The sequence below is a fragment of the Bos indicus x Bos taurus genome, chromosome 17 (genome assembly GCF_003369695.1).
Source record: "Bos indicus x Bos taurus breed Angus x Brahman F1 hybrid chromosome 17, Bos_hybrid_MaternalHap_v2.0, whole genome shotgun sequence".
Lineage (NCBI taxonomy): Eukaryota > Metazoa > Chordata > Mammalia > Artiodactyla > Bovidae > Bos > Bos indicus x Bos taurus.
Genome location: NC_040092.1, coordinates 4,028,551 through 4,052,224, shown reverse-complemented (window position 1 = coordinate 4,052,224; position 23,674 = coordinate 4,028,551). Strand labels below are relative to the sequence as shown.

General features: G+C 51.4%; 2 protein-coding genes across 11 annotated transcripts in view; one reads left to right on the top strand and one right to left on the bottom strand.

Annotated features, from left to right (window-relative positions):
• Positions 1-103: 103 nt before the first annotated feature.
• On the top strand, positions 104-2,363 carry LOC113907334 (cytochrome b-c1 complex subunit 9). Of its 2 annotated transcripts, none has more exons than XM_027566360.1 (2): positions 104-365; positions 2,100-2,363. In XM_027566360.1, exons 1-2 carry the CDS (start codon positions 216-218, stop codon positions 2,142-2,144), a joined length of 195 nt encoding a protein of 64 aa, XP_027422161.1. In that variant the 5' UTR covers positions 104-215; the 3' UTR covers positions 2,145-2,363. The 2 variants fall into 2 exon arrangements, with proteins under 2 accessions (XP_027422161.1, XP_027422163.1); XM_027566362.1 differs by having other exon boundaries at positions 134-425.
• A 17,210-nt stretch (positions 2,364-19,573) lies between these two features.
• The window catches only part of ASCC2 (activating signal cointegrator 1 complex subunit 2), a 36,049-nt gene continuing 31,948 nt past the window's right edge, over positions 19,574-23,674 (bottom strand). For all 9 annotated transcript variants that reach the window (XM_027566349.1, XM_027566355.1, XM_027566350.1 and 6 more), the window contains 5 exons: positions 22,567-22,660; positions 22,337-22,467; positions 21,705-21,804; positions 20,503-20,582; positions 19,574-20,113 (listed from right to left, as the gene is read on the bottom strand). In XM_027566349.1, coding sequence (XP_027422150.1) covers positions 19,942-20,113; positions 20,503-20,582; positions 21,705-21,804; positions 22,337-22,467; positions 22,567-22,660 — 577 coding nt within the window. In that variant the 3' untranslated portion in view covers positions 19,574-19,941. The remainder of the gene's footprint in view (positions 20,114-20,502; positions 20,583-21,704; positions 21,805-22,336; positions 22,468-22,566; positions 22,661-23,674) is intronic.

Below are 23,674 nucleotides of genomic sequence, written 5' to 3'. Positions count from 1 at the left end.
GAATTCAGTAATACGTTCCGCCAAGCTGTTTGGGATTCCATGATCTGGATTTTAGGAGACCTTAATCCCGCGCAAGCCATCAGTTTACCTCCATAGTTCAATACGACGAGCACCGAGATTCAGAAGAACTACAAATCCCATAAAGCATTACACGTGGAGGCCCTTTGGAGAGAAAGGTCGTCGCGGCGCCGGCGCTCGTTCTGCAGCGGACAAACATGGTGGCCCCAACGTTGACTGCGAGGTTGTACTCCTTGCTGTTTCGCAGGACCTCTACCTTCGCCCTCACCATCGTCGTGGGCGCCCTGTTCTTCGAGCGCGCCTTCGATCAAGGCGCAGACGCCATCTACGAACACATCAACGAGGGGGTGAGGGCCTGGACCGTCCCTGACCTTGGGCCCTTCTGAGGGATGACAGGGCGAGTGGAGGTGGGCCGGGACTTAGTCTACCTTTACGAGTAGCGTAAAGGGAACCCTAGATGTCTTCTATCTGTAGACTCCGTCTGTCCGTTCCCCGCCGGTATGAATCCTAAAATGTTCAACGGGATCAATAGCTCCCACCGTGCAGAGGTTGTTAGTATCGCTGTCTCCCACACCACACACCCACTTGTCCTAAACTAACTAAAAGCTTAGTGAGAGCAAAGGATTATTAGGGCCACACTACCAGGAGGCCAGTGGCAAGTCAGGGCTGGACCCGGGACCCCCTGTTTCGTCTGAGGGTTTCAAGGGCACATTTGAGCGGGTGACGGCCGTGAATAGGACATCTTCTTAGACACTGGGGCTGGCCTTTTTAGACAGCACTTTTCAGTTCCGAAGCCTTTCTATGCTGGCAGCGATGGTATTAATAGTGGTTAAGGGGTGAGGGGGATCGAGAGGGTATACAAAGCGGAGATCCCTGGATGGGAATACCGGGACTTAATAACTTGTGTGAGTTAACCTCTCTGAGCTTCACTTTTTTCTGTGAAATAGAAATGATAGTAGCTATCTCAGGGAATTATTGTGAGGATTCCATGAGACGCTGGCAAGGTGTCGCAGTAGGTGGTAGGTGAAGTGAAGTGAAGTCGCTCAGTCGTGTCCGACTCTTTGCGACCTCATGGACTGTAGCCTACCGGACTCCTCCGTCCATGGGATTTTCCAGGCAAGAATGCTGGAGTGGGTTGCCATTTCCTTCTCCGAGGCAACTTCCCGACCCAGGGATCAAACTCGGGTCTCCCGCATTGTAGGCAGCCACTTCACCGTCTGAGCCAAGGGAAGCCCACAGGTGGTAGGTGGTACCACTCAAAAACTAGCACTTTCTACAGTCCTGGGGAGGAAGTGGAAGCATAAGATAGAGAATAACAACACCTTTTAAAGTCCCTGGGTGCCAGGCACTGTGCTGGGTGCTCTGCAGACTTTATATCGTTAAGGTATTTAATTTATGGCTCATACTAAGGAACGTCCTGGGCAAATAAGCTGTGTTCCACCACTCTGTTAATAATTTGAAACTGTCTGGCCCTACTGCCCAGGCAGGCTCGGTCTCCTGATGTACAGCCTGTGGCCAGGGTAGCTTTCTGTCCTTATGAAAGTGCTGCTCCTGTTCATTTGCAGGCTGTTCCCCTGGCCATTTCAGTATGTGGGGAAGGCATCTCAGAACGTTGTCATAATCCACCCATTCTTGGTGCTTTTAGGAATGAGAATACAGCTAGTTCCTGACCGAGGGATCATAAGTCTGATGAGGTTAAAATATGGCTCAGTGTGAAGTATTTGGGGACCAGGCTCTTAGGACCTCTGGAGTAATACCTGGGAGTTCAAGAATAGAGACATTTTCCAGCCTCTGTTCCTTAATAATTGTGTGCTTTGGGGGCCCAGGTCCCTTAGTGTCTCTACCTCAGTTACCTGTAGAGTGAGGTCATGCGTTCCCCCTTCCTTCACATACTGACTCAGAGCATTCTGTAAATGCTAGGAGTGTACGTCAGGCCTAGTATTGCTTCCAGACTGCCCACTGCAAGCTGTCTGGATGTGGTACGCGTTTCTCTCAGGCTTGTTTTAAGTCCAGGGCTGTGGGAGGCCTTGTTCAATGTGAGAAGCAAAACTCCGTTTGTGGCTCTTGTGTTTAAAATGCAGAAGCTGTGGAAGCACATCAAGCACAAGTATGAGAACAAGGAGTAGCTCCTGGGAGGCCCCCGTCCAGGCCAGAAGGACCAGGTCCAGCACCAGCTGTTTGCCCAGAGCCGCGGCCTCAGCTTGAAGACACGCTCTCGTCACTCTCCATGGACCACCTTTATCTGTCGACAGGAGATGGCGTCCCCTGACAGACTCTTTAACTTCTGCTATGTTTGAAGTATGTTTAGTCAGAGTCATCAGCAAATAAATGTAAATTGGCCTTGAGACCTGCTTCTGCATCTTCTTAACTAGCTGCTCTTCACTTTACCAGTTATTTGACACCACTTCAAAGTCCTCTGCAGACATCTGAAGGGCAGATTCCATTATTTTGGATCTCCCATTAACTTCCAGAGAATTCTAGTTTTCACACCGTGAGCTAGAGCTGGAGGTGTTAACCTTCAACTTTGGCCTCTAAACCAATAGCTGCATTCTTGAGTCACGCAGAGGACAGCTAACTGGCTTGGCCATAGGGAAGCGCTGTGGATCCAGCTGGGGAACAAATGTTTATTCTCCATTCTGCCTTTAAGTTGCCGAGGATCTCTGGGGAAGCTGGCATACCTCTCTGGGCCACAGCTCATCTTCTCATGGCTGTAAGGCATATCGGAAAGCACGCAGCATGGCTGGGAGCTGCTGTGGAGAGCAAGGGGATGTGCTGAACAGTAGAGCGCTTGGTTGTGTTTGGTGACTGGCCGGGAAGATGAGTGACTCACTTGCCCACCATCTTTCACCTGGAGCCTGGAGTGATGGGGCCAGAGCTAGAACAACCACTAGCGTCTGAGGGGGGAAGAGCCAGTTGGGAAACTCATGCGGGGCTTGGAGAGACCCTAGGAACTGCCCAGTTTGCCCTACCTGAGGCATATCCTCATGAAGGTGACGTCCAGGCCTGGAGAAATCATGACCTGACAAAGGTACAGCTCTAGGGGGCAGATCAAGACCTGAGCCAGAGTAGAGGCTATTCTTTTTAAGAATGATTTCACCATGAAGTAAAAGATAGTTCTGAGGGTTGAAGATTTGCCATTTACATTACACTACACTTTCCCCAACAATTTGACGGTAGTGTGCTGGCGAAAAACAATAAAATGGAGCATTCTTGAAAAGTTATTCTACAGTATCCTTGAGCACCTGATGACAAGCTCAGGGCAGTGGGGTTAGAACGAGCTTAATTGATCACCTGTCTCGAGTGAGGCATATTCAGCCCAAGCAGCAAGAGTATCTCTAAGCCATTCTACATTAAGATGCCCCGTTACTTGTCATTGGCACTTCAGGACAGTTGAGGTTGTATATCTGTTTTCAATTAAGAGACAAATATTAACCCCATTTTACCTATTTTATGGGAGTGAATATTATCCACCCAGAACCTCAACATGAGCCTATTTGGAGTTAGGGTCTTTGCAGATGTAATCAGTTAAATGAAGATGAGGTTGTGGGACTCCCCTGGCGGTCCAGTGACTAAGACTGCGCTCTGAATGCCGGGCCCGGTTTTGATCTCTGGTCAGGGAACTAGATCCCGAGTGCTGCAACTAAGAGTTCACATTGCCCCAACTGAAAGATCCTGCATGCCACAACGAGACCTGGAGCAGCCACATTATAAAATACACATTTTTTAAAAAAGAGATGGGGTAATGGGTTGGACACCCGTCATTCTAAATCCAATGGCGGGTGTCTTGAGAAGACTGAGACAGAGATTGAAAGATGAGAATTTCAGAGGTCAAGGAATGCCAGAGGTTTTCAGGGGTCAAGGAATGCCAGAGATTGCCAGCAACCAGAAGCAAGGACAGGATTCTTCCCCTCTAAAACTTTAGAGGGATCTTGATGAAACCTTGATTTTAGAGTAATACCCTCCAGAATGTGGAGAAAATAGATTTCTGTTGTTTTCAGTCACTCAGTTTGCAGTCATCTGTCATGGCAGCCCTGGATAATACCCGTCATATTGGCCAAGTTGGGCTTCCCTGATGGCTCAGCCATAATCCGCCTCCCAATGCAGGAGACACGAGTTCGATCCCTGGGTGGGATAGATCCCATGGTGAAGGAAATGGCAACCCATTCCAGTATTCTTGCCTGAAAAAAATCCCACGGACAGAGGAGCCTGGTGAGCTACACAGTCCATGGGGTCGCAAAAAAGTCAGACATAACTTGGCACACACTGGCCAAGCTAAAGAACATTACCTAATCTTGTCGAGGATACAGGAAAATAACGCAGATGGACTATTGCAAGAGGATGTGAAGTGGTACCATCTTCCTGGAGGATATTTTGTACTTATGTATCAAGATCCTTAATATACATACTCTTGACCCAGTAAATTCTACTTCTACCAAATTTTCCTAAAAAAAAAAGTTAATGGCCACAAGATATGTTCATCATGATGTTTATAATGGCTGGGGGGAGAGGGGGTGTCGGGCAGGGATGAGATATCCAAAATAGGAATTACTATTACGGTGAAACGGAGAAGGCAATGGCACCCCACTCCAGTACTCTTGCCTGGAAAATCCCACGGATGAAGGAGCCTGGTAGGCTGACATCTATGGGGTTGCACAGAGTCGGACACAACTGAAGTGACTTAGCAGCAGCAGCATTAAGGTGAAATATTATGTAGCCATTTAAAACCAAGAGACTTGGGGGCTTAACATTTTTTAAAATAAAGTTTTATTTCTTTTATTTTTGGCTGTGCCGGGTCTTTGTTGCTGCCCGGACTTTTCTTTAGTTGCATCAAGTGGGGCTACTCTCCACTGTAGTGTGTGAGCTTTTCATTGTGGGGCTTTTCTTTTTCTTCTTTTGTGGAGCACAAGCTCTGGTGGTTTCGGCTCCCAGGCTCTGGAGCACAGGCTCAGTAGTTGCGGCACCCGGGCTTAGTTGCTCCACGGCATGTGGGGTCTTCCTGGACTAGGGATCAAACCTGTGTCCCCTGCATCAGCAGACGAATCCTTACCATTGAGCCCCCAGGGAAGCCTGGAGCAGGCATCTTAAATACTGGACCACCAGGAAAGTCCTAAAATTAAGTGTTAACTGGGAGAAAGTATCCAACAAGCGTGGCAACGTACCAGCTGCACTAATATATGAAACAGTCTTTCAAATGCATAAGGAAAAAGTGACTAACACAGTAGAGGTTAGGGTGGATGACAGGAATAGGCAATTAAAATAGGAAATACAAATGGCCACAAACGACAAGATGCCCAGTTTCACTAATAAGCAATATGAAATACCATTTTTTTGCACATCCCATGAACAAAAATGGAGAGGATTAGCAAAACCAGTGTTTCAGTGAGGAAGCAGGCACTGCCCACGGGCCCTGGAGCAGTGATATTGAGGGGACTTTGCCGATATCTATTTTTAAATATTCGTCCCATTTAAAAATATGTATGTATATATTTATTTATTTGGCTGAGCTGGGTCTTAGTTGCAGCACTCGGGATCAATCTTCGTTTCGGCATGCGGGATCTTTTATTTTTTCAGTTGTAGCACGTGGGATCCTAGTTCCCTGGCCAGGGATTGAACCCGGGCCCCTGCCCTGGGAGCTTGGAGTCTTAGCCACTGGACCACCAGGAGAGTCCCTGTTTGTTCCTTTTATTCTTGAACTTTCATGACGAGAAAAGTATCTCCAGGATTCCACGTGCTTATGCACACACACAAAAAGTCACTGGAGGCTTATTTGGAATTTAAAAAAGCAGAAAAATGCCTTTCAGTGGGGGAGTGGTTAAATAAAAGGTAGCTTCATACCATAGAAATCTCTGCAGACAATAAAAAGAATGGGGTGACTCAGCCTGCAGTTGAAAAGAAAGACAAAGTGAAAACAAAACCAAGCTGCACAAAGGCATGTTGAGTTGTTTAGTTCAATCCACTTAAGGACACACATGCAAGTTGATAAGGCTGCACACAGAACCCTGCAGGATCTGCACCAAGTTTTCCTGGGAAAACACACACCTGAGGGCTAGGATTTCAAAGATATACCTTCACTTGGTGCAACAGTGATTGACTTTTTCTCAAAACAAGCTGATACTGACGTTCTAGTAAAAAATATTTTATAGGAAAGAAAGCAATTCATTAAAAAAATAGTTAATGCACGTGCTCAGAACAGTCATAGTATAAAGCTAAGTGAAAAAAGCAGGTCACAAATTCCTATAAAGTGTGATACCTTTTATGTTTTTGGTAAACATGTATAAGAAAAAAAATTGGAAATGCTTACACGAAATTCCTCACAGTAGTTAATTGGCTGAGTCATTTTCTTTTCTCTTGTATTTTCCCCCCGATTTCTAAGTTTTCTACATCAAGCCTGTATTCTCTTTAGTCGGGGAATGGAAGTGAATTAAAAGGAGGCTGCCAAGGGAGAACATGAACACAGAGAGTCAAGAAATGTGAGCCCCCAGCCCTGGAACCCAGCTGCTGGGCGGTCCATGGTGCCTCTTCCTGAAGTCCTGATGAGAACTTGTTCTTTTAAAAAAAAAATTTTTTTTCTTTTTAAATTTATGGCATGCAGGATCTTAGTTTTCCAACCAGGGGTTGAACCCATGCCCCCTACAGTGGAAGCACGGAATCTTTTTTTTTATTATTAATTATTTTGGCTGCCTAGGTTCTTAGCTGTGGCACACAGGCTTAGTTCCCCGACCAGGGATTGAACCTGTGCCCCCTGCAGTGGAAGCACAGAGTCTTAACCACGATGTCAGGAAAGTCCCGGGAACTTGTTCTTGATTGGCCCTGCCGAATGGGAGCTGGGCGTCCCCAGGGTTCCCTGGGTGAATCTGCCCACAGGTGGGGGAAGTAAGGATTAGCACCCTTCTCAGACTGACACAGAGAAGTTATTACTGGGAAAAAGGTCCGCCTCTGTCCCAAGCTCAGCCCACGGCATTTTCTGAGGGCAAGAGCTAAGACAGTCTTGACAGGTCAAAAGCCCCAAGGACTCTGCACCTGCTCCACTCGTACACGTGTCAGGAAAAGCTAACTGCTTAGGTGCCTTGTCAAGCAAGTTCCAGAAGGTCCCTGAAACTCTTTTCTGAGAAGTTGGCCTCTGGTATGTCAGCTCTGAGCAAGTAGGACCTTTCTCTGGGCAAAGAGTTTTATGCTGATGCCCTATTTCCCTAGCTTCTCTCTTGCATCCAGGAACATCTCTCCAAATGGGTAGAAACTATTCATTCATTCATTCATTCATTCAAGCAGTATGTCTCTGATGCTGCTGCTGCTAAGTTGCTTCAGTCGTGTCCGACTCTGTGGGACCCCATAGATGGCAGCCCACCAGGCTCCCCCGTCCGTGGGATTCTCCAGGCAAGAACACGGGAGTGGGTTGCCATTTCCTTCTCCAATGCATGGAAGTGAAAAGTGAAAGTGAAATCACTCAGTTGTGTCTGACTCTTAGCGACCCCATGGACTGCAGCCTACCAGGCTCCTTCATCCATGGGATTTTCCAGGCAAGAGTACTGGAGTGAGGTGCCAGTGCCTTCTCCCAGTATATCTCTAAGGAGTGCCTATTATTCCTGTCACTGTCCTAGACCTTGGGCAAATAGTGGAGAACCAGAAAGACCCCCACCCTCTTGGAGCTAAAGCATTCTAGTAGGTGAGACAGACAGTAAATGAGAAAGGAAATAAGGATTTCAGCTCATGTTGAAGGCTATGAAGAAAATAAAACTGGATAACCTATAGGGAGTGACTCAGGTTTGAAGAACAACCTTTGATGGTCAGGGAAGTCTTCTCCAGGAAGATGATATTCGAGCTGAGATGTGAGTAGAAATCTAGTGAGGTAAGGACCCAGAATAAGAGTGTTCCAGGAAATGAACACAGCAAGGGCAAAGACCCTGGGGCAGATGTGAGTTTGGTTCAGTTACTGAACTGAAGGAAGAGAAGGAGTCAAAGACAGGGTCAGATACTGTGTGGTCTTGTAAGGGTCACACCAAGAGTTGGGATTTCATTCTCTCTCTTTTTTTTTAATCTTTTGATTTTTTAAAAAACATGTATGTATTTATGGCTGCATTGGTCTTAGTTTTGGCTCACAGGATCTTCCCTGCGGCATGTGGGATCTTTTGCTGTGGGGCACACGCACTCTGCTGTTGCCTGGGTTTAGTTGCCCCATGGCAAGTGGGATCTTAGTTCCCTGACCAGGGGTTGAATCTTCACTCCCTGCATTAGAAGGCAGATTCTTAACCACTGGACTACCAGGGAAGTCCCTGGTTTTTATACTACAAAGAAAGGGAAGCTCCTGGGGAGTTTTCTGAGTAATGGTTTACTTTATAAACCATTTACTATGAGCCAAGCATTGTAGCAAGTGTTAGCGGTTCACGTCATTTAATTTGAATAATTGCAACGATCCGAAAGGTGACATTATTATTCCTATTGAATAGCTCTAGTGAAGGATGAAGAGCACAAATATTTTAACAGTCCTGGGGTAGAATTCAAGCCCCACCACTCACTGGCTGTGCAAACTCAACCAGTTTATTCACCCTCTCTGAGCTGATTTCCTCATCTGTAAAATACCCACCATGCTATTCAAATGATAGCTATGATTCTTGTTCTTTCTGGAGATGCTGTCATCTTGGAGGGGTGTCAAGGGGAGTGAAGATTACTGTATAGTAAATTCTCACCCAACTGTTTGCTTAATTAACCCAGCCAGGGGCTACCTGGGAAACTTCTGGCATTTCAGGGCTGCCGGCCAAGGCTCAAAACTTTTCGACTTTGGGTGGAGTCCAGTTTGTCCTGGCAGCTCAAAGAAAGAAGGAAGGCCCAGCCCTCAGAACATTCTAGTCTAGTCCCTGGTAGACACAAGAGGTTGCCTATCACAGGCTGGGTTCCCTGGGATGCAGACTCTGTGCAGGAGGTTTACTGATGAGTGCTTTTGGGGTCAATGGGCTTCCCTGGTGGCTCAGACGGTGAAGAATCTGCCTGCAATGCAGGAGACCTTGGTTCGATCCCTGGGTTGGGAAGACCCACTGGAGAAGGAAACGGCACCCCACTCCAGTATGCCTGGAGAAGTCCATGGACAGAGAAGCCTGGTGGGCTACAGTCCATGGGATCGCAAAGATTCAGACACAACTGAGCGACTCAACAGCAAGGCATGCTTTTACCCACTAAAGGATGCAAATGAGACATGGAAAAATGTTCACAATATCTTATTACCCGAAAAGAATAGTGAGAACAGCCTGTGTTGAATCATCTCAGTTTTGAAGAAAACCAATGTTTATATTCCTTTTTCTAAAATAATGCTGGAAAGAAGAACTAAAATCCTAACGGTGATTCTTTCTGGTGGTTTTTCTTTCTTTGCTTATTCCTGTGACCCATGGCAAGCATGTTACTGGTTTTGTAATGAGCTGGGGGTGGGGAGCAACGTAAGTTAATTACAAAGAAAGAGATTCCATCCGGTAACTCAGCCAGCCCCTCCAGCAACAGGGCACATGGACTGTCCTGCAGATGAGTTTGAAGTCTCCCAAGGAAGGGACAGAAATCCATGATTTTAAAATGTCTGAGCCACATGTAGTGTTGGAGGGAATACAAATTCTTTGGGCAAGGTGGAGGCGATGGCAGCTTCTTGAGTGTGAGTAAAAGATGAACACTCTGTACTGGGGGCGGGCAGTGGCCCACGCAGTACGTATCACACACACAGACACACACTCACACACACAGAGCTGCTTTCTCCAGGCATTCACCCAGGACCAGGCCATTAACATACCCTGTACCACTGGATCCTCAATCCGAGGTGGGCACCGCTCTCCACCCCATTTTACAGGTGGAAATGGGGAGAGGTCAGAGAGGTCAAATGTCTTGTCTAGGCTAACACAGCTAATGAGAGTGGAGCAGAGGTTCAGAGACAGGATGCTTGGCTCAGAGCTCAGATCCACCACTCTGCACCACGTACAAATCATTTCTTATTGGGGCCTTGGCCTGACACGCTTGGGTATATGCAGAGGCTGGGAGCCAAGGGCAGGTTCCAGCCAGCATCAAGGACAAGGCGGCGATGGAATGCAGGGAGCGCTGGCCCGGAGCCGTGCCGTCCACAGTTCCCCAGCACAAGGGTGCTGACTGCCTTCCTGCTTCCCCAGGCTTGTCCCCGCCTCAGGCCTCCTGCACACACCCTCTTGCTCTGGACTCATCCTCTCCACTGAACCCTCAGAAGCCTGCCATGTCCACTCCCCTGCTCACACGCCATCAAGAGCTCCCCACTACCTATAAGATCAAATTCCCTAGCCTGACAATTTCAGATCCAGGCTACCTCAACTCTCACTTTATTCACCTTCTAAATAGGGGGCCCTTGCTGGGGGTTCCCATGGCTCTCTCATCTTGTGATTCAACATAGATTATGGGGGGACTTCCCTGGTGGTTCAATGGTTAGGACTCCATGCTTCCACTTCAGGGGACACAATCCTTGGCTGGGGAACTAAGATCCTTCATGCCATGCAGCATGGCCAAAAAATGAACAAGGATAAAAATTGACGCCAAAATAAATCCATTATGAGCAACAACAAAAAACTCCTCCCAAAGCAACAACAACCGAAAATTCCCAACGTGGATTAAGGGGGAACTTCTCAGGTGGGCCAGTGGTTTAGACTCCATGCTTCCACCGCAGGGGTCACAGTTCAGTCACTGGTCTGGGACCTAAGAACCCACAATCCATGCGGCACAGCCACCAATAACAACCACCACAAAAACACGGATTCTAGAAATAAAGGCCAGCTCTGCTCGCCTCCAGCTAGGTGACCTTGTTGGGGCAGGGGTGGGGGGTTGGAGCGAGTTGCGTCTCCACTATGATCTTCAGTTTCCTCATGTGGAAAATGGGATGACAATATTAATAATAATAATAATGCCTAGGGGTGCTTGGAAAGACGGGAGATGATGCTTGTGCCGTGCTTAGCACAGGTCTATGGGGTAGTTTTGTTACATTGCTTTAATGAGGAAGTTAATGGGGTGGGGGGGAAGCTGGCACAGTTTGCAGGGATCAGCGCCTAATTAGCATATTCAATCCACAAAATGCAGGCTGAGAGCTTTGGGCACGAGTGTACAGCTGAATCGTCCAAGTGCCCCCTCCCCCCACAGCACTGCTGTCTCAGCTGCTTTAAAAGGAGGTGTTCCCTACCTCCTTTGCATCCCTCGGAGGCCGGACCACTTTCTTGTGTTCCCTTCTGTCCCCCTTATCTTGTTCCTGGCGTCTTTAACACTGTTGTAAACCCCAGCTGCCTCGTGCCTTCCTGAGACAGACCTTATCTCCTCCCCACACCTTTCTCCATGTAACAGAGTCCTGTCTGCTTCCGACCATCTTCCTTCCTTCCTGACGACTTAGCAGACTTCTGTCTCCCTCCCCTGTAGGCCTTCCAAAGGAGAAGCCGCTTCCCGCCCTAGGGCTGCAATTCCGTGGGATGTCTTATCTTTTTGGTTCGCTAAGCTTTCCTAATGAAACCCATCCTTCAAACTGCAACCTCCAATGGGTATCCTTTCCTTCTGCTAGAAGACTGTGGCAGAGTGGAAATTTGCAAAATATGTCCTGTCTGACTTACTACTCTCCTTTCCGTTCTCCAGCCCCTCTGTCAATGCAATGACTTGACTAGAGGGGTTGTATCAACAGAAGTATGGAGTGTAGAATGAGGGAGGTGATAGGTCCTCTTTTTCATGCTGAGCCAATCACATGTGGAGTATTGTGGTGGCTGGTTCAAGCGCCAAGCTATACTGAGGTGGGAAAACCAAGGGGCTGCAACTATGGACTTTGGAGGCTGGCGTATCTGGGTTTGAATCCTGACTCAGCCATGAGCAAGCGCCTACCTTGCTAAATGAGGCTTATAATAACACGTACCACCCGGCTTTGTTTCAAGGATTCAGTGAGGTAGCTAACGTCCAGCAAGGCTGAGCGGGGCACCCAGGGCACCTAGCACACACCTACAGGTTGGCTTGTGCCTATCTGCCGGGGTCCAGCCCCGGCTGAGCCAGGGTATTCGAAGGAGAGACGGCATCAGCGACCTATTTATTTAAATATTCATCAAAGATATAAAGAATAATAGAATGAGGATAGCTCAGTGAGGAAATTCAGTGGAGAAAAGAGGCTGAATAATTCAGCCAGAAGGTGAGAGAAAGAATGACATGGGGAGACCAAGTTTCGGTGAACAAGGCCCGCACTTTATTTTCCAAAGTAGTTTTTATACCTTAAGTTATGCATAGAGGATAATGGGGGAAGGGGTAGAGTCATGCTGTAAGCCAGGCTTTCTTCCTGCAAATTTATCGTATGCAAAAGTTTAGGTGATTTGCATCATCTTCTGGCCCGGAGGCCTGTTAACATTTTAAGACCCTTTCTTCAGAAAACTTACTTTTCTCTAAAGGTGATTAGGCAGGCCACCATCCAAAAGCAGTAAAGTTGCATTCCTATAGGGCAAAGGTGTGGTGGGCTACAACAAAAAAGAATTAACTCAAGGGTCCAAGGTTACAAACATTAAAGCTACTACTTACACCCAATTATATTAATCAATACACTGCCAGGGACACAGCAGGTAAGGGATATGGAGACTTCGCAGCAAACATTGGCCCAACAAGTGAAAAACCCTTCACCAATACAATTTCTAATCAATCTTTTAACTGCTCAAAGGACTCTGTATTTAGACAGTTTAGAACATTTCATGCCTCTCAAAGTTGGGAGGCTCTGAGCAATCACATGTGGCCGGAAAAACCTATTCAGGCAGGCTAGAGGACTTCCAAAGGAGTTTGTAGGTTGAAACACTATCACACCCAGGAACTTTATTAACTGGAGCTATAAGTTAACTCTTTTTTCAGAGAGAGGTAGTGGGAGACAGCCCCCTGTAAAGTCAGAGGTGTAGGTGAGAGCACAAAGCAGAAAGTAGGCAGACTCTGGTTTTGGGGGTACACGCTCGAGAATTTCCAGGGGAACTCCTGAGGCTCGATCCCGCCTTTGCGTATGCCGAGCCTCCTTCCTCATGACCTTTGCCACGGGCGGACTTCCTCCGCTGGCTCCTGACAGAGATAGACTTCCAGTTGAGCTATTCCAGATCCTGAAAGATGATGCTGTGAAAGTGCTGCACTCAATGTGCAATATGCCGGGAGATGGCTCCCGGCACCTATCTCCTCTGCCTCTGGCTCCTGTGTGTCCAGGCCATCCTGAGCCCTGGGAGGACTTCTGGGAGGACTGCCCTGGAGCACTGGCAGGAGGCACCCACCACCCCTCACCTGGGGCCCTGTGAGCAGGGCTCTGCTAGGTCGCTGGCCACCTCACAGCAGGCTGGGGCTTTACACACCTTATGCCAGCCATCCTGCCAACATCTCTGATCTGCAGACAAGACAGTTCTGGCTTAGAGAGGAAAGGCCACCTTGCTCAGAGTCACGAGGTCCGGGAGTGGCTGAGGCCAGCTGGGTCCTGACCCCAGAGCCTGGCTCCTTCTCTGAATGGCAAAAGCAATATAGGCCGCTGGCCATTCAGAGGCCCCTGATCCCCGGTGGAAAGTTCTGGCCTTGGCCTTGCTGTTACTCTGAGTTTACAGCTTTGGGGGTGGGGGGAACCAGTGCTTTTGTGTGCGGACCCCTCCTGGGCGGGGGAGTCCGGTTTTCCAGGTGTGACAAGCACATGCCTTCCCTTTAGCAGGTCACCCACTGGTCCTCACGACGTCACTCCTCTCCTGGGACCTGGGGGCGAGGCTCCGCCCATTGGCACTTGGACCCGGTGAGCCTGGCACAGGAGCGGGCAGTGGCCTTCCCCTTCTCTAATCAGACTCCCCACCAAAGGGGTCTCAGCTCCACAGTTCCCTGGCTCCCTAGAGGCAGGGGCCTGGGGGAGGCTGTTTCATGACAGAACTTGCCCACAAAGGCAAAAGCCTTCCCCTCATTTTCTGTCCTTCTGCTGGGAACTGCCGGCAAAAACGCAGATGCTGGCAGCTCTGGAACTGTTCGTGCCCCTGGGACCCCAGAAGTCCACGTTGACTAATGCGCCCTGCCCCCAGAAATAACAGGTGATTTGGGCAAAGAGGTTTCCAGCAGGGTGATTAAAAGAGAGCAGAGGATGGGACTCCTCTGGCCATCCAGTGGTTAAGACTCTATGCTCCTAGTGCAAAGGGCACAGGTTCAATCCCTGGTAAGGGAACTAAGATCCCACCGATGAGGCAATTAAAAAAGAGAGAGAGAGAAAAAGCAGAGGAGGAAACTGCCCCAAATGCAGACTGAAGGGCTGCCCACGACAGTTTTTTTCTCTCTCAGCTGAAAGAGGTTCACTGCTCTGAGTGTCCCCCAGTCATGATCCAATCTGACCCCCAAAGTTACTGGCCCCCACAAGGCAAGAGGGCTTGGAGGATGATCATCCCCCTTCCGCACAAAAAGAAATAGAAGCCCAGAGAGTGACTGATCTAAGGTCACACAGCTTATTGAAGGCTAGGGCCTGGGCCTCAGCCTCCTGCCTCTTCATCCAGTGCCTTTTTTCATCACCTCTGGCCACCTGTCTGAGCAAAGTAACAATAAAAAGGGTGGACAAATAAGGCCTGGGGGTGTCTATGTGAAGGAACGCTGAGTAGACCAGATGGGAGACAGGGTGGGCGCCTGCATGTGATCTCTGTAAATAAAATTCCTAAGTGCACAGGAATGATGGGTGCTTGTCCCATTGGAGGCTCTTTTTCTGCCAGGCTCTTCTATGGAAACCACTTTAAACAGGAGAAAAGCACAGTTACCGCTTGGGATGGCAGAGCACTTAAGGGACATGTCAGGTGGCGGAGGGTGGGATCATGCAGCCAGAAAAAGCATATTCTGTCACAATTTCATCTTTGGAGAGCTAGAATGAAGAACCTCTTGTTTTTATAATTCAGACCAAGTCGACTGAAAGAAAGCTCCATACCACCTCCAGGACTGGGAGAGACCCATGGAAGCCTAGTAAACTCTTGAACAGGGTACACCTCCCCATCCCCAGGGGAGGAGCTGGAATCCGAAATCCCAGGGGCCTGTGATTGGGGCAAGTTGGGGGTTTTAAATAGGTTGAAAAACTCTGGACTCTGCGCCCTTTAAGGCTCCCTGAGTTCTGCCATTCTGTGTAAAATTCTGTTGATTATCGACTGCTGGAAGAGAATTTCTCTTACGATGTGAAGTTGGAATTTAACGCTCATTTTAAGATGTCCCCAGCCCCCATCTCTCTCTCTCTGTCTCTCTCTCTGTCTCTCTCTCTCTCTCTCACACACACACACACACATCAAGGATCAGGGTGAAAGTGGGAGGGGATGGTAAAGATGGTAAACTTTAGATGAATTTTTTTACCTTGGTTCAGCCGGTGGAATAGCAAGAGCTTCTGACCACAGCCAAGGCCCCTCCCTGCTGTCCCAGCACGGAGATCTAGATAAGAATTGGTGCCAGGTTGTCCCTGGTTCTACTGGGCTGCTCTGAGAGCTCCAGGGCCCTGGCTCCCTGCTTCCCTTCCCTGAGGACCAGCCACCCTGGCTCCTTCTAAAGACCCCATAAACACACTCTAAGTCCTAATACGCCTTCCTCACTGCTGAGCCCTCGCTTCCTTCTCTTTGATGTCATTCCTTAAAAAAATTTTTTTAACATTTCTTTCTTTGGCTGTACAGGTCTTAGTTGCTGTACGTGGGATCTTTAGTTGTAGCATGTAAGCTCTTAGTTGCGGTATATGGGATCTAGATTCTCCAATCGGGGATTGAACCCAAGCCCCCAGCATTGGGAGCGAGGAGTCTTAGCCACAGGACCATGACGAAGGTCCCTCAAGTGCCGTTTACATGGGCTCACTCTCCTGCCTACCTGGTGGCTCAGATGGTAAAGTGTCTGCCTACAATGTGGGAGACCCGGGTTCAATCCTTGGGTCAGGAAGATCTCCTGGAGAAGGAAATGGCAACTCATTCCAGTACTCTTGCCTGAAAAATCCCATGGACGGAGGAGGCTGGTAGGTTCCAGTCCATGGGCTCGCAAAGAGTTCAACACGACTGAGCGACTTCACTTTCTTTCTTTCTACTCTCCTGCCTCCTCTTCCTCATGTCCCATGCTTCCCAGTGGCTATTTCTCCATCACTTCCTGGCAAAGCTGGGCAGTGAGCCCCACTCCCTTAGCCTGCTTGACCTCGAGGCTGCAGCCTGACCTGGCATTCCCTCGCCCCCATCCCCTCCCACTTTCACCCTGATCCTTGACTTTCCTGCCTCTTGGGCCCCTCCAGGGCCTCCATGCCCCCCAGCCTCTGCATTCCCATCTTAGCCTCCAGCCTTTCCCTCACTTCCCCTGGAGAGAGTCTCAGTGCAAAAACGAAGAACCATTCAGTAGGCTGAACGGCAAGGCTGGACACACAGAGTTGAAAGGATACATGAATTTGAAAATAGAAAAATAGAAAGTGAAGAAATGGAACAGAGCGCCTGAGCTCTGGGGACACAGTGGCCAACGGTCCTACACACACACGATCGATCGGGGTCCTGTCAGCCTGGCCTGATGAAACGGCATCTCCTGTCCTCGTGTTCTGCAGCTGTTGCACTTGTATTTTTTACTTTGTAAGAAAGGTAGTACAAGCATTCGGGGGTGGAGGGAAGAGGGATGGCAGGAGACTTCAGGCTTAAGAGTCGGCTTTAGGGGACACTTCTGAGACCAAAGCCTCTCTTGGTCATTTGCTACACGTGTGGCCTCAGGCAGGCCACCTACCCGCTCGGTTCCTCAGTCTCCTCATCTGTACCTACTGGGTGAGGATTAAGCAAAAATGAGCCAAGCAGAAACTCTGGCCAAGGTAAGTGCACAGTAAGCGCTTTTTATTCTAAAAACGAATAATTGTGGTTTCATCACCACCATCATCCATGCTCTTATCATCATTTCTCATTATGTACATTCCCTTCCAGACTTGGAAAAATGCAAAAAAACAAAAAACCTTTTTTCTAACATTTTCACAATCACAGTGTATTATCATGTAGTCTGCTTTCAATTTTTTTTTAAATTTTACTTGGCCTTGCTGCTTGGCATGTGGGCTCTCAGTTCCCTGACGAGGGATTAAACACCCGCCCTCTGTACTGGAAACATGGTCTTAACCATTGGACTGCCAGGCAAGTCCCTTAAATTTATTCTTAAAAAAAAAAACCTTGCATTTTTGGTTTCTCATGTTGCCGCTAAGTGTTCACTGACATCATGTTTAAGGGCTACCCAACAGCCCCCTGCATTTTTGGTGGGCTTAACTTTTGTTTGTTCTCTCCCTGTGTTATTTAACCCAAGCTTCTGGTGTGGCCGGGACAGGCGGGTTCTTGCCAAGCATTTAACTCTTCCAGCCTGTGCCTGGACGAATCAGGGGGCCACTCAGATAGGATCTGCGTTCAAGCTCTACTGTTGTCTTGACATGGGCTCTGGGCAACTTACTAGGACTCCTGAGCCCCGACTTTTTACCCACAATGACAGGATCTGCCCACCCACCTCAGAAGCACAGGTGTACTTGTTCAAACTAACACGTCCACCATCGCTGCCCCTCGTGGACTAGAAACACAGACACTCCGGTCTTCAGTCCTTTTGGAGGCACAAGATCTTAAAAGCTTCCTGGGAGATGCCTGTGATGGTGGAGTTCTCTGCCAGGGTACAGAGAGGGCACTTACAAGATTCCTGCTTCGGAGCAGTCATGGGGGTGGCAGAGCCATTGGGCGGGTGGGCAGGGTTCCAGACCCCACTTCATTTATAACGTTGCCCGTCTTACACCCTGGGGCTTTCTCGGAGGATCTAATTGGCACCAAATGGAAACCATTCACCTGGTCCAATGTACCCACTTTATAGACAGGAAAACTGAGTCCCCAAGAGGTGAAGGGGTATGCCTACCAGCACTATTCTGGTGACCCCTGAGTGGTTTTCTTTTTTTTTTTAGTTCTACCAGTTTATTGCTACCAACCCATCACCCTCCACCCTCATGCACACATGCTCAGTCATGTAACCCCATGGACTGCAGCCAGCCAGGCTCCTCTGTCCATGGAGTTTTCCAGGCAAGAATACTGGAGTGGGTTGCCATTTCCTTCTCCATCTGGTGACCCCTGAGTGGTTTTCTTTTGAAGCACCCCCTGAAGGGGCCCTCGTGGTCTGAAATGGAAAATCACCATGAAGTGATGCCTCCAGGGAGACAAAGTTGGACCTGGAACTTCATTCTGGAAAATTTCAAAAGTGATCTCTGTCTTCTCATGTCCTTTACACCAGGATGCTAACGTGAAGCCGGAACTCCAGGTGGTCAGGAGGAGATGATCACGTGCAGGTGTGAGGGTTTGTGTAAACAATGAGGCAGGTATGGCCAGGGAGCCCCCTGCCCCACCTCCAGGGCCAAGAGATGGGCTTGAGCAGTTTGAGAGAGAGAGGAAAAAATGGGCCTGACCCTGATCTGGGTCCCTGGGAAATGCCTCCAGGAGGAAACAGAGTCTTCCCTCTGCCTGTCAGGACGGCTGACCCGGGGCCTGATCTCAGCTAACTTGACATTTCGAGGGGAGCACACCCCCACCCCCGTATCTGCTCTGCGTCTCAAACACGCTGAGAGAACTGGCGCCACAGAGGAATTGCTATTGATTTCCACTTGTGTGGGCCGGCCTAGCAAAACCAATGCGTCAAGTGCCTGTCGGCCTCGCTGCTTCAGACGCTCATCCCAACCATGTGCAAATAAATGGCACCAGCATCTGCGGTGATTTGTCAAGGTCCAGCTGGGCAGGGGCCCTGGCTTCCGCCGACAGACTCTGGGCCAGGCCAAATGCGGGGGCTCAGCCCAGCAAATGCCCCGCCGCTGATCCGTCACCGATCGGCCCCATTCTGGGTGGCCCAGGAATTGGGAAGTCTGGCAGCCACGGCCATGCTGGGAGCTGGTTGGCCCTGGCTGTGGGGGGTCTTTTGAGGAACAAGGCCTGAGGCCCACTTGCTTCAGTGCAACAGGGCTCGGTAGTGGCATTATCACTTGTTTCTTCCTGTTTGTGATCCCTTGATTTCGGAAGATTTAATGGAATGTATATGTGACCAAGAGCCACTGAGTTCTGGCTCTGGTGCGGCCACTGGCTGGCCGGCCGTGGGAGGCTGTGAGATGGAGAAAACACCCCTGTTGGGACCAAGGACCCCGTGAAGGCCAGGGCTCAGCCTGCGTGTCCAGTCCCTGGTCGCCCACCTCCCGGCTGTGGCCTGGGCAGCCACCTTTACGTCTCAGTGCCCGGCCGCCCTCCCTGGCACTATGGGACTGGAAACTGCACCTGCCCACTCCCTAGGGCGGCGGCTGCGGGGGCTGGTGAGGTCACGGTAAGGGCTGGACAGCAGGGCCTCATGCTGGCCCCTCCTTCCACAGGCAGGAAGTGGAGGCTCAGAGAGCGGGGTGATGGTCTCCGGCCACACAGCAAGGTAGAGCAAGATCAGGAGGGCTTAAAGTGGGAGGCAAGCACGAAAGACTGATGAACAGAGCACCGTCCTGCCCTCTTCCTCTCCTGATGGCGGCCATCGCTGGACTAGGACGGCAGGGCTGGGTGGGGGGCAGGAGCGGGGAGGGGAAGAGGTCACAGGCCGGGCACGGATCCTTTCTTGAAAGGGTCAAAAATTTTATTCGAGGGCCTTTTTTGTTTTCTGTTTGTGAATATACAAGCTTCCCACTGTCCGGGAGAAAGCGAGGTGGTATCTGGCTGCACAAGGTTTGGGAGGCTGGCCCTGGGGCTCTGTTCCCGTCCCTTCGCCTGCTCGCTGGCCTCGCGGTTCTTCGGCCGCGGGCTAAGGCACTGTGTGTTCTGCAGGAAGGCGCTCACGGCTGGCTGGTGGATGACGAATGAGGTGGCCTTCTCAGGGGCTGCGAAGCTGAGGCTGTCGAGGGGTAGACTTGAACTTGGGGCCCTGGCAGGGGGCCGACTGGCGAGGAGGCCCGGACCTCCCGCTGGTCCCGGCGCAGCAGTCTCACGATGGAATCATGCCTTTACTTCTCTTGCGGTCAGCCATGGTCCTCCGGTTGTGGTTGGCTCGGGTGGCCTTGCTGGCTTCCTTCTTCCTGCGTTCCTGCATGGTCTCTCGGCTCTGCCCGTGGCCCCGGGGGCTGCCGGCCACCACTGTGGAGCTGTCATGCCGGTACCTGGGGGAGGAACAACCCGCCCCCAGAAGAATCCATCAGCCAGAGGAGGTGGCCCTGACCAGAAGGGGAAGAGCCCGCTGCCTTCCTCCGAGATCCCCAGGAACAGACACCAAGCTTGGGCCAGGACACCCCCGTGCCAGCTTGAGGTCGGAGGAGAAATGGAGTCTGCCATCCACTGGCTGTGTGACCTTTGGCAAATTATTTAACACATCTGGGCCTCAGTTCCTTCATCTATAAAATAAGGACAATGACAAGACTAGCTACTTCCTAGATCTGTGGCCAGAGCAACATGTTAACACATGTAAAGCACTTGGGGGGTGTGTGTGGGCTTCCTGGGTGGTGGGCTGGGGCTTCCCCTGCCCATTGACAATGGCGCCGTAAGCGCTCACCCCTTCCTGGCCAGGAAGGCCACACGTCTGGCTTCCGCTTTCTCCCGTAGCACCGCAGGGTCCTGCACAAAGTGGTCGGGCTGTGGAGAAGAAGGGAGAAAAGATCACGAGCTGCCCCCTTTCCCGAAGCTGGGCTGTATCTGGCCCCATCTTGGAGATGCCGCCCATGCCAGGAGCCGGGGGGCAGCCACAGCGCAGCAGGGCAATGCCCCAGAACCTGGCTGGTTGTTCTGGTCCAAGGTCTCCACCTGAAGCCCCCTCCTCTGACCCTTGGCCTTCCTCGTGCCCATTCGCGGCAGAGGTGGCTGACGGGCAGTCACAGCTGGAGCCGGATGATGACAAGGGGGAGTGAGGGGGGAGGCCAGGAGGGGGGCCTCTAGAGACCACGGGGAGCCTGGAACCCAGCAGAGCTGCCCAGACACTGGTGCTTCCCCTCGCTGGCACCAAGGCTGGGGGAGACCGGGACCCAAGGACCACAGACAGACTGTGGGGGCCTGGGCTGTGTCAAAAACACAACACAACAAGGGGAATCAGTAACCTGTGGAAACGGCAGGATTTGACATAAAAACCTGAGCTAACCCCTTGCCTGGAAAGAGGGAAAGCTCTGGGAGGTCCAGGCCTCTGCCGTGCCGAGGAGCCCCTGGGCAGGGGTGCCTGCTGGCCCAGGCCTCAGTGTCCATCAGGCCCTGCCACTCACTGACGTTGGCGGCCCAGCCCTGGACACAACTGAACCTGTCACCCTGGTGGGAGGATGCTGTGGCGGGGGTGGGGAGGGAAGGATCCAGGGGCTCTCATCTGTTTTCCATGAGGCATTAAGATTTCAGTAGAAGAAAAAGTTTAGTGGCTAAAAAACAGAAAATGTTCAAACCCATCATCACAGATGACCTTGGGCTCTAACGCCTCTCTGATGTCGAGAACTGCCAACCTGGGCATGGAGGCTGGCCCCCAGGTTCCTGGGCCTAATGAACCCAGCAGCTCAAAGGCCTGGCCTCTGATCCTTCCCCTGGGCCCTTGAGGGGCCTTGGAAGAGGCTTCTAAGCTGGCAGCTCTTCAAGCAGACATCCTGGGCTCAAAGGGACCCCCTTTCCGGGCAGTGATGCTGAAGATGCCTCAGGGCCAGGCTCTGGGAAGTGGGGCGCAGCCCCTGGCTCACCACTCAGAACCGTACCCTCCCCTCCACCTGCTAGTTGTCAACCAGGTACCTTGGGGGCTTCAACTGTAGCCTCCTCCTCCTCTTCCTCCTCGTCCTCCTGCCCTTCACCGGGCACTCTGGTTCTCAGCACCTGAGGGATGGTGAAGGGCCTGAGGGTTGAGACAGAAAGGGAGATCAAAGACTAGATTAAACCCGGAGAGTGGAGGCTCCGAGGGAGGAGGGGGTCCTGCTGAGAGGGCCCACCAGGACTGGAAACCAAAGTGCTTCTGAAGTCAGCTTTGCGCCCGCCCCTGGACTCTGTGTGGGTACCAAGGTCTGAGGTGGGGGCTTCTGGGAGGCTGAGCTGAGTCCTGGGGCAGGGGTGGTCTCCAGTCCTCTCTCGTCAGGGCGGCACTGCCTTTACTGGGGGAACTGGGGAACCTCCCTAAGATCCCACTGGGGAAAGTTTTCTGCAGTTAAGAAGAAAAATGGAAAACTGCACGAGACCCAGTTGATGGCTCCTCGCTCAGGGTGGGCTGGACCAACCGGCCAGGGGGCTGGCTAGGGGCTGGAGGGAGCACTGGACCAGGAGTCGGGAGGCTGGGGTTCAGGCCCCGGTTTGGTCACTGACTTGCTCGCGAGATCTGTATAAACCAGAGGCTGGGGGAGGGCCGCCCACACCCCCGACGTCGACAGCCTCACCTGCGGCTGATGAGCTCGTCATCCGAGTCCGCATCGTTGGCGCCCACCTGGTTGCCATCGTATGTGTCGTCGTACTCATCCTCGTAGTCGTCCCCGCGGTAGGGCGAGCCCTCCCCGGGCTGCAGCGGCACCTGCGACGGCCGAAGCGTGGGTCCGCGGGGCCCGGGCTGGCGGCCGGGGACGCCTACCCCCCGCCCGCCCCGCCCCTTCCCCTCGCCAGCCCCGCCCACCTCCTCCACCACCACGCTGTACTGCTCATAGCGCTGCCGCTGCGCCTGCACCTCCCGCTTGTCGTTCAGCAGGCTCCGCGCGCTCTCTTCCTTCCTAACGTCGAGAGGGAACAGCGGGGAGACACGAAGGAAAGCCATCAGGCTTCGAGGGCAGCGGGAGGGGGCCGTAGCGCGAGGGTCCAGACAGACCACCGCTCACTTCTCCCGCCTCTGGCCGCCGCAAACTGAGATCAAGCACCGGCGGGGGGCGGGGGGCTCACCAGGTCCAACCACTTCCGAGGCCCCCCTCCCCAAGGAGCAGCTGTTAGAGTGTAACACCTGTCCCCTCCTTTCAGCCGGGAGACTCCCCTTCGAGGCGTCCACCCCGGAGAAACGTTGGCCCCCAACGCAGAGAGGTCTGATTGGAGATTTTCTTTTCAGCACTGTGTGTAACAATGAAAAACGAGAGCAACTCATGTCCATCATGGCCCAAGGACAGGGGCCACTGACGCTGGGTGGCAGTTCTCAAGAGCGACAATTTGTGCTGATGGAGACAGAATTCTAAGACATCCTCCAGGGGAAAAAAGCAAGCGCAGAGAAACACACAGTGTGATCTCATCTGTGTGAAAAGCAGAGGGCAGACCAGACCTGTCCTCTCCTGCGAGGACGTCCTTATCTATGCACAGGAATAGAGACAGAGGGCTGGTAGGGCCCCACCCCCAACCTGGGCTGCTCTGAAGAGGGGCCTGGGGTCACTGGAATCATTTCAAAGGAACAAAACCTGAAGAAACGGCGAGCCCACGGGTGGCTTTCCTAGTCAGCTCGGGGAGCCCCAGCCCCTCCCTCTCACCCCGCTTTTCAGCCCAGGGACCCTGTCTGGCCTGCGGTTCAATCTCTCATGTCAGATGGCACGGTGAGAAAAGTCTGGAAGTTTGACTGCCATCCTGTCACACGGGAGGCCAGCCGGGGGCGGGGAGGGGCGTGTTTGGGAACACAGCGAGCTGCAGCACAGCCGCGGGGACTCGGGACTCTGGACTCGAGGCTTTGCAAATCTGTAGAAGAACCTGGCTTGTCGGACACACAGGCCTGTGCAGTGTAGTTTCTAGCCCTGCAGGGGAAAATCAATATG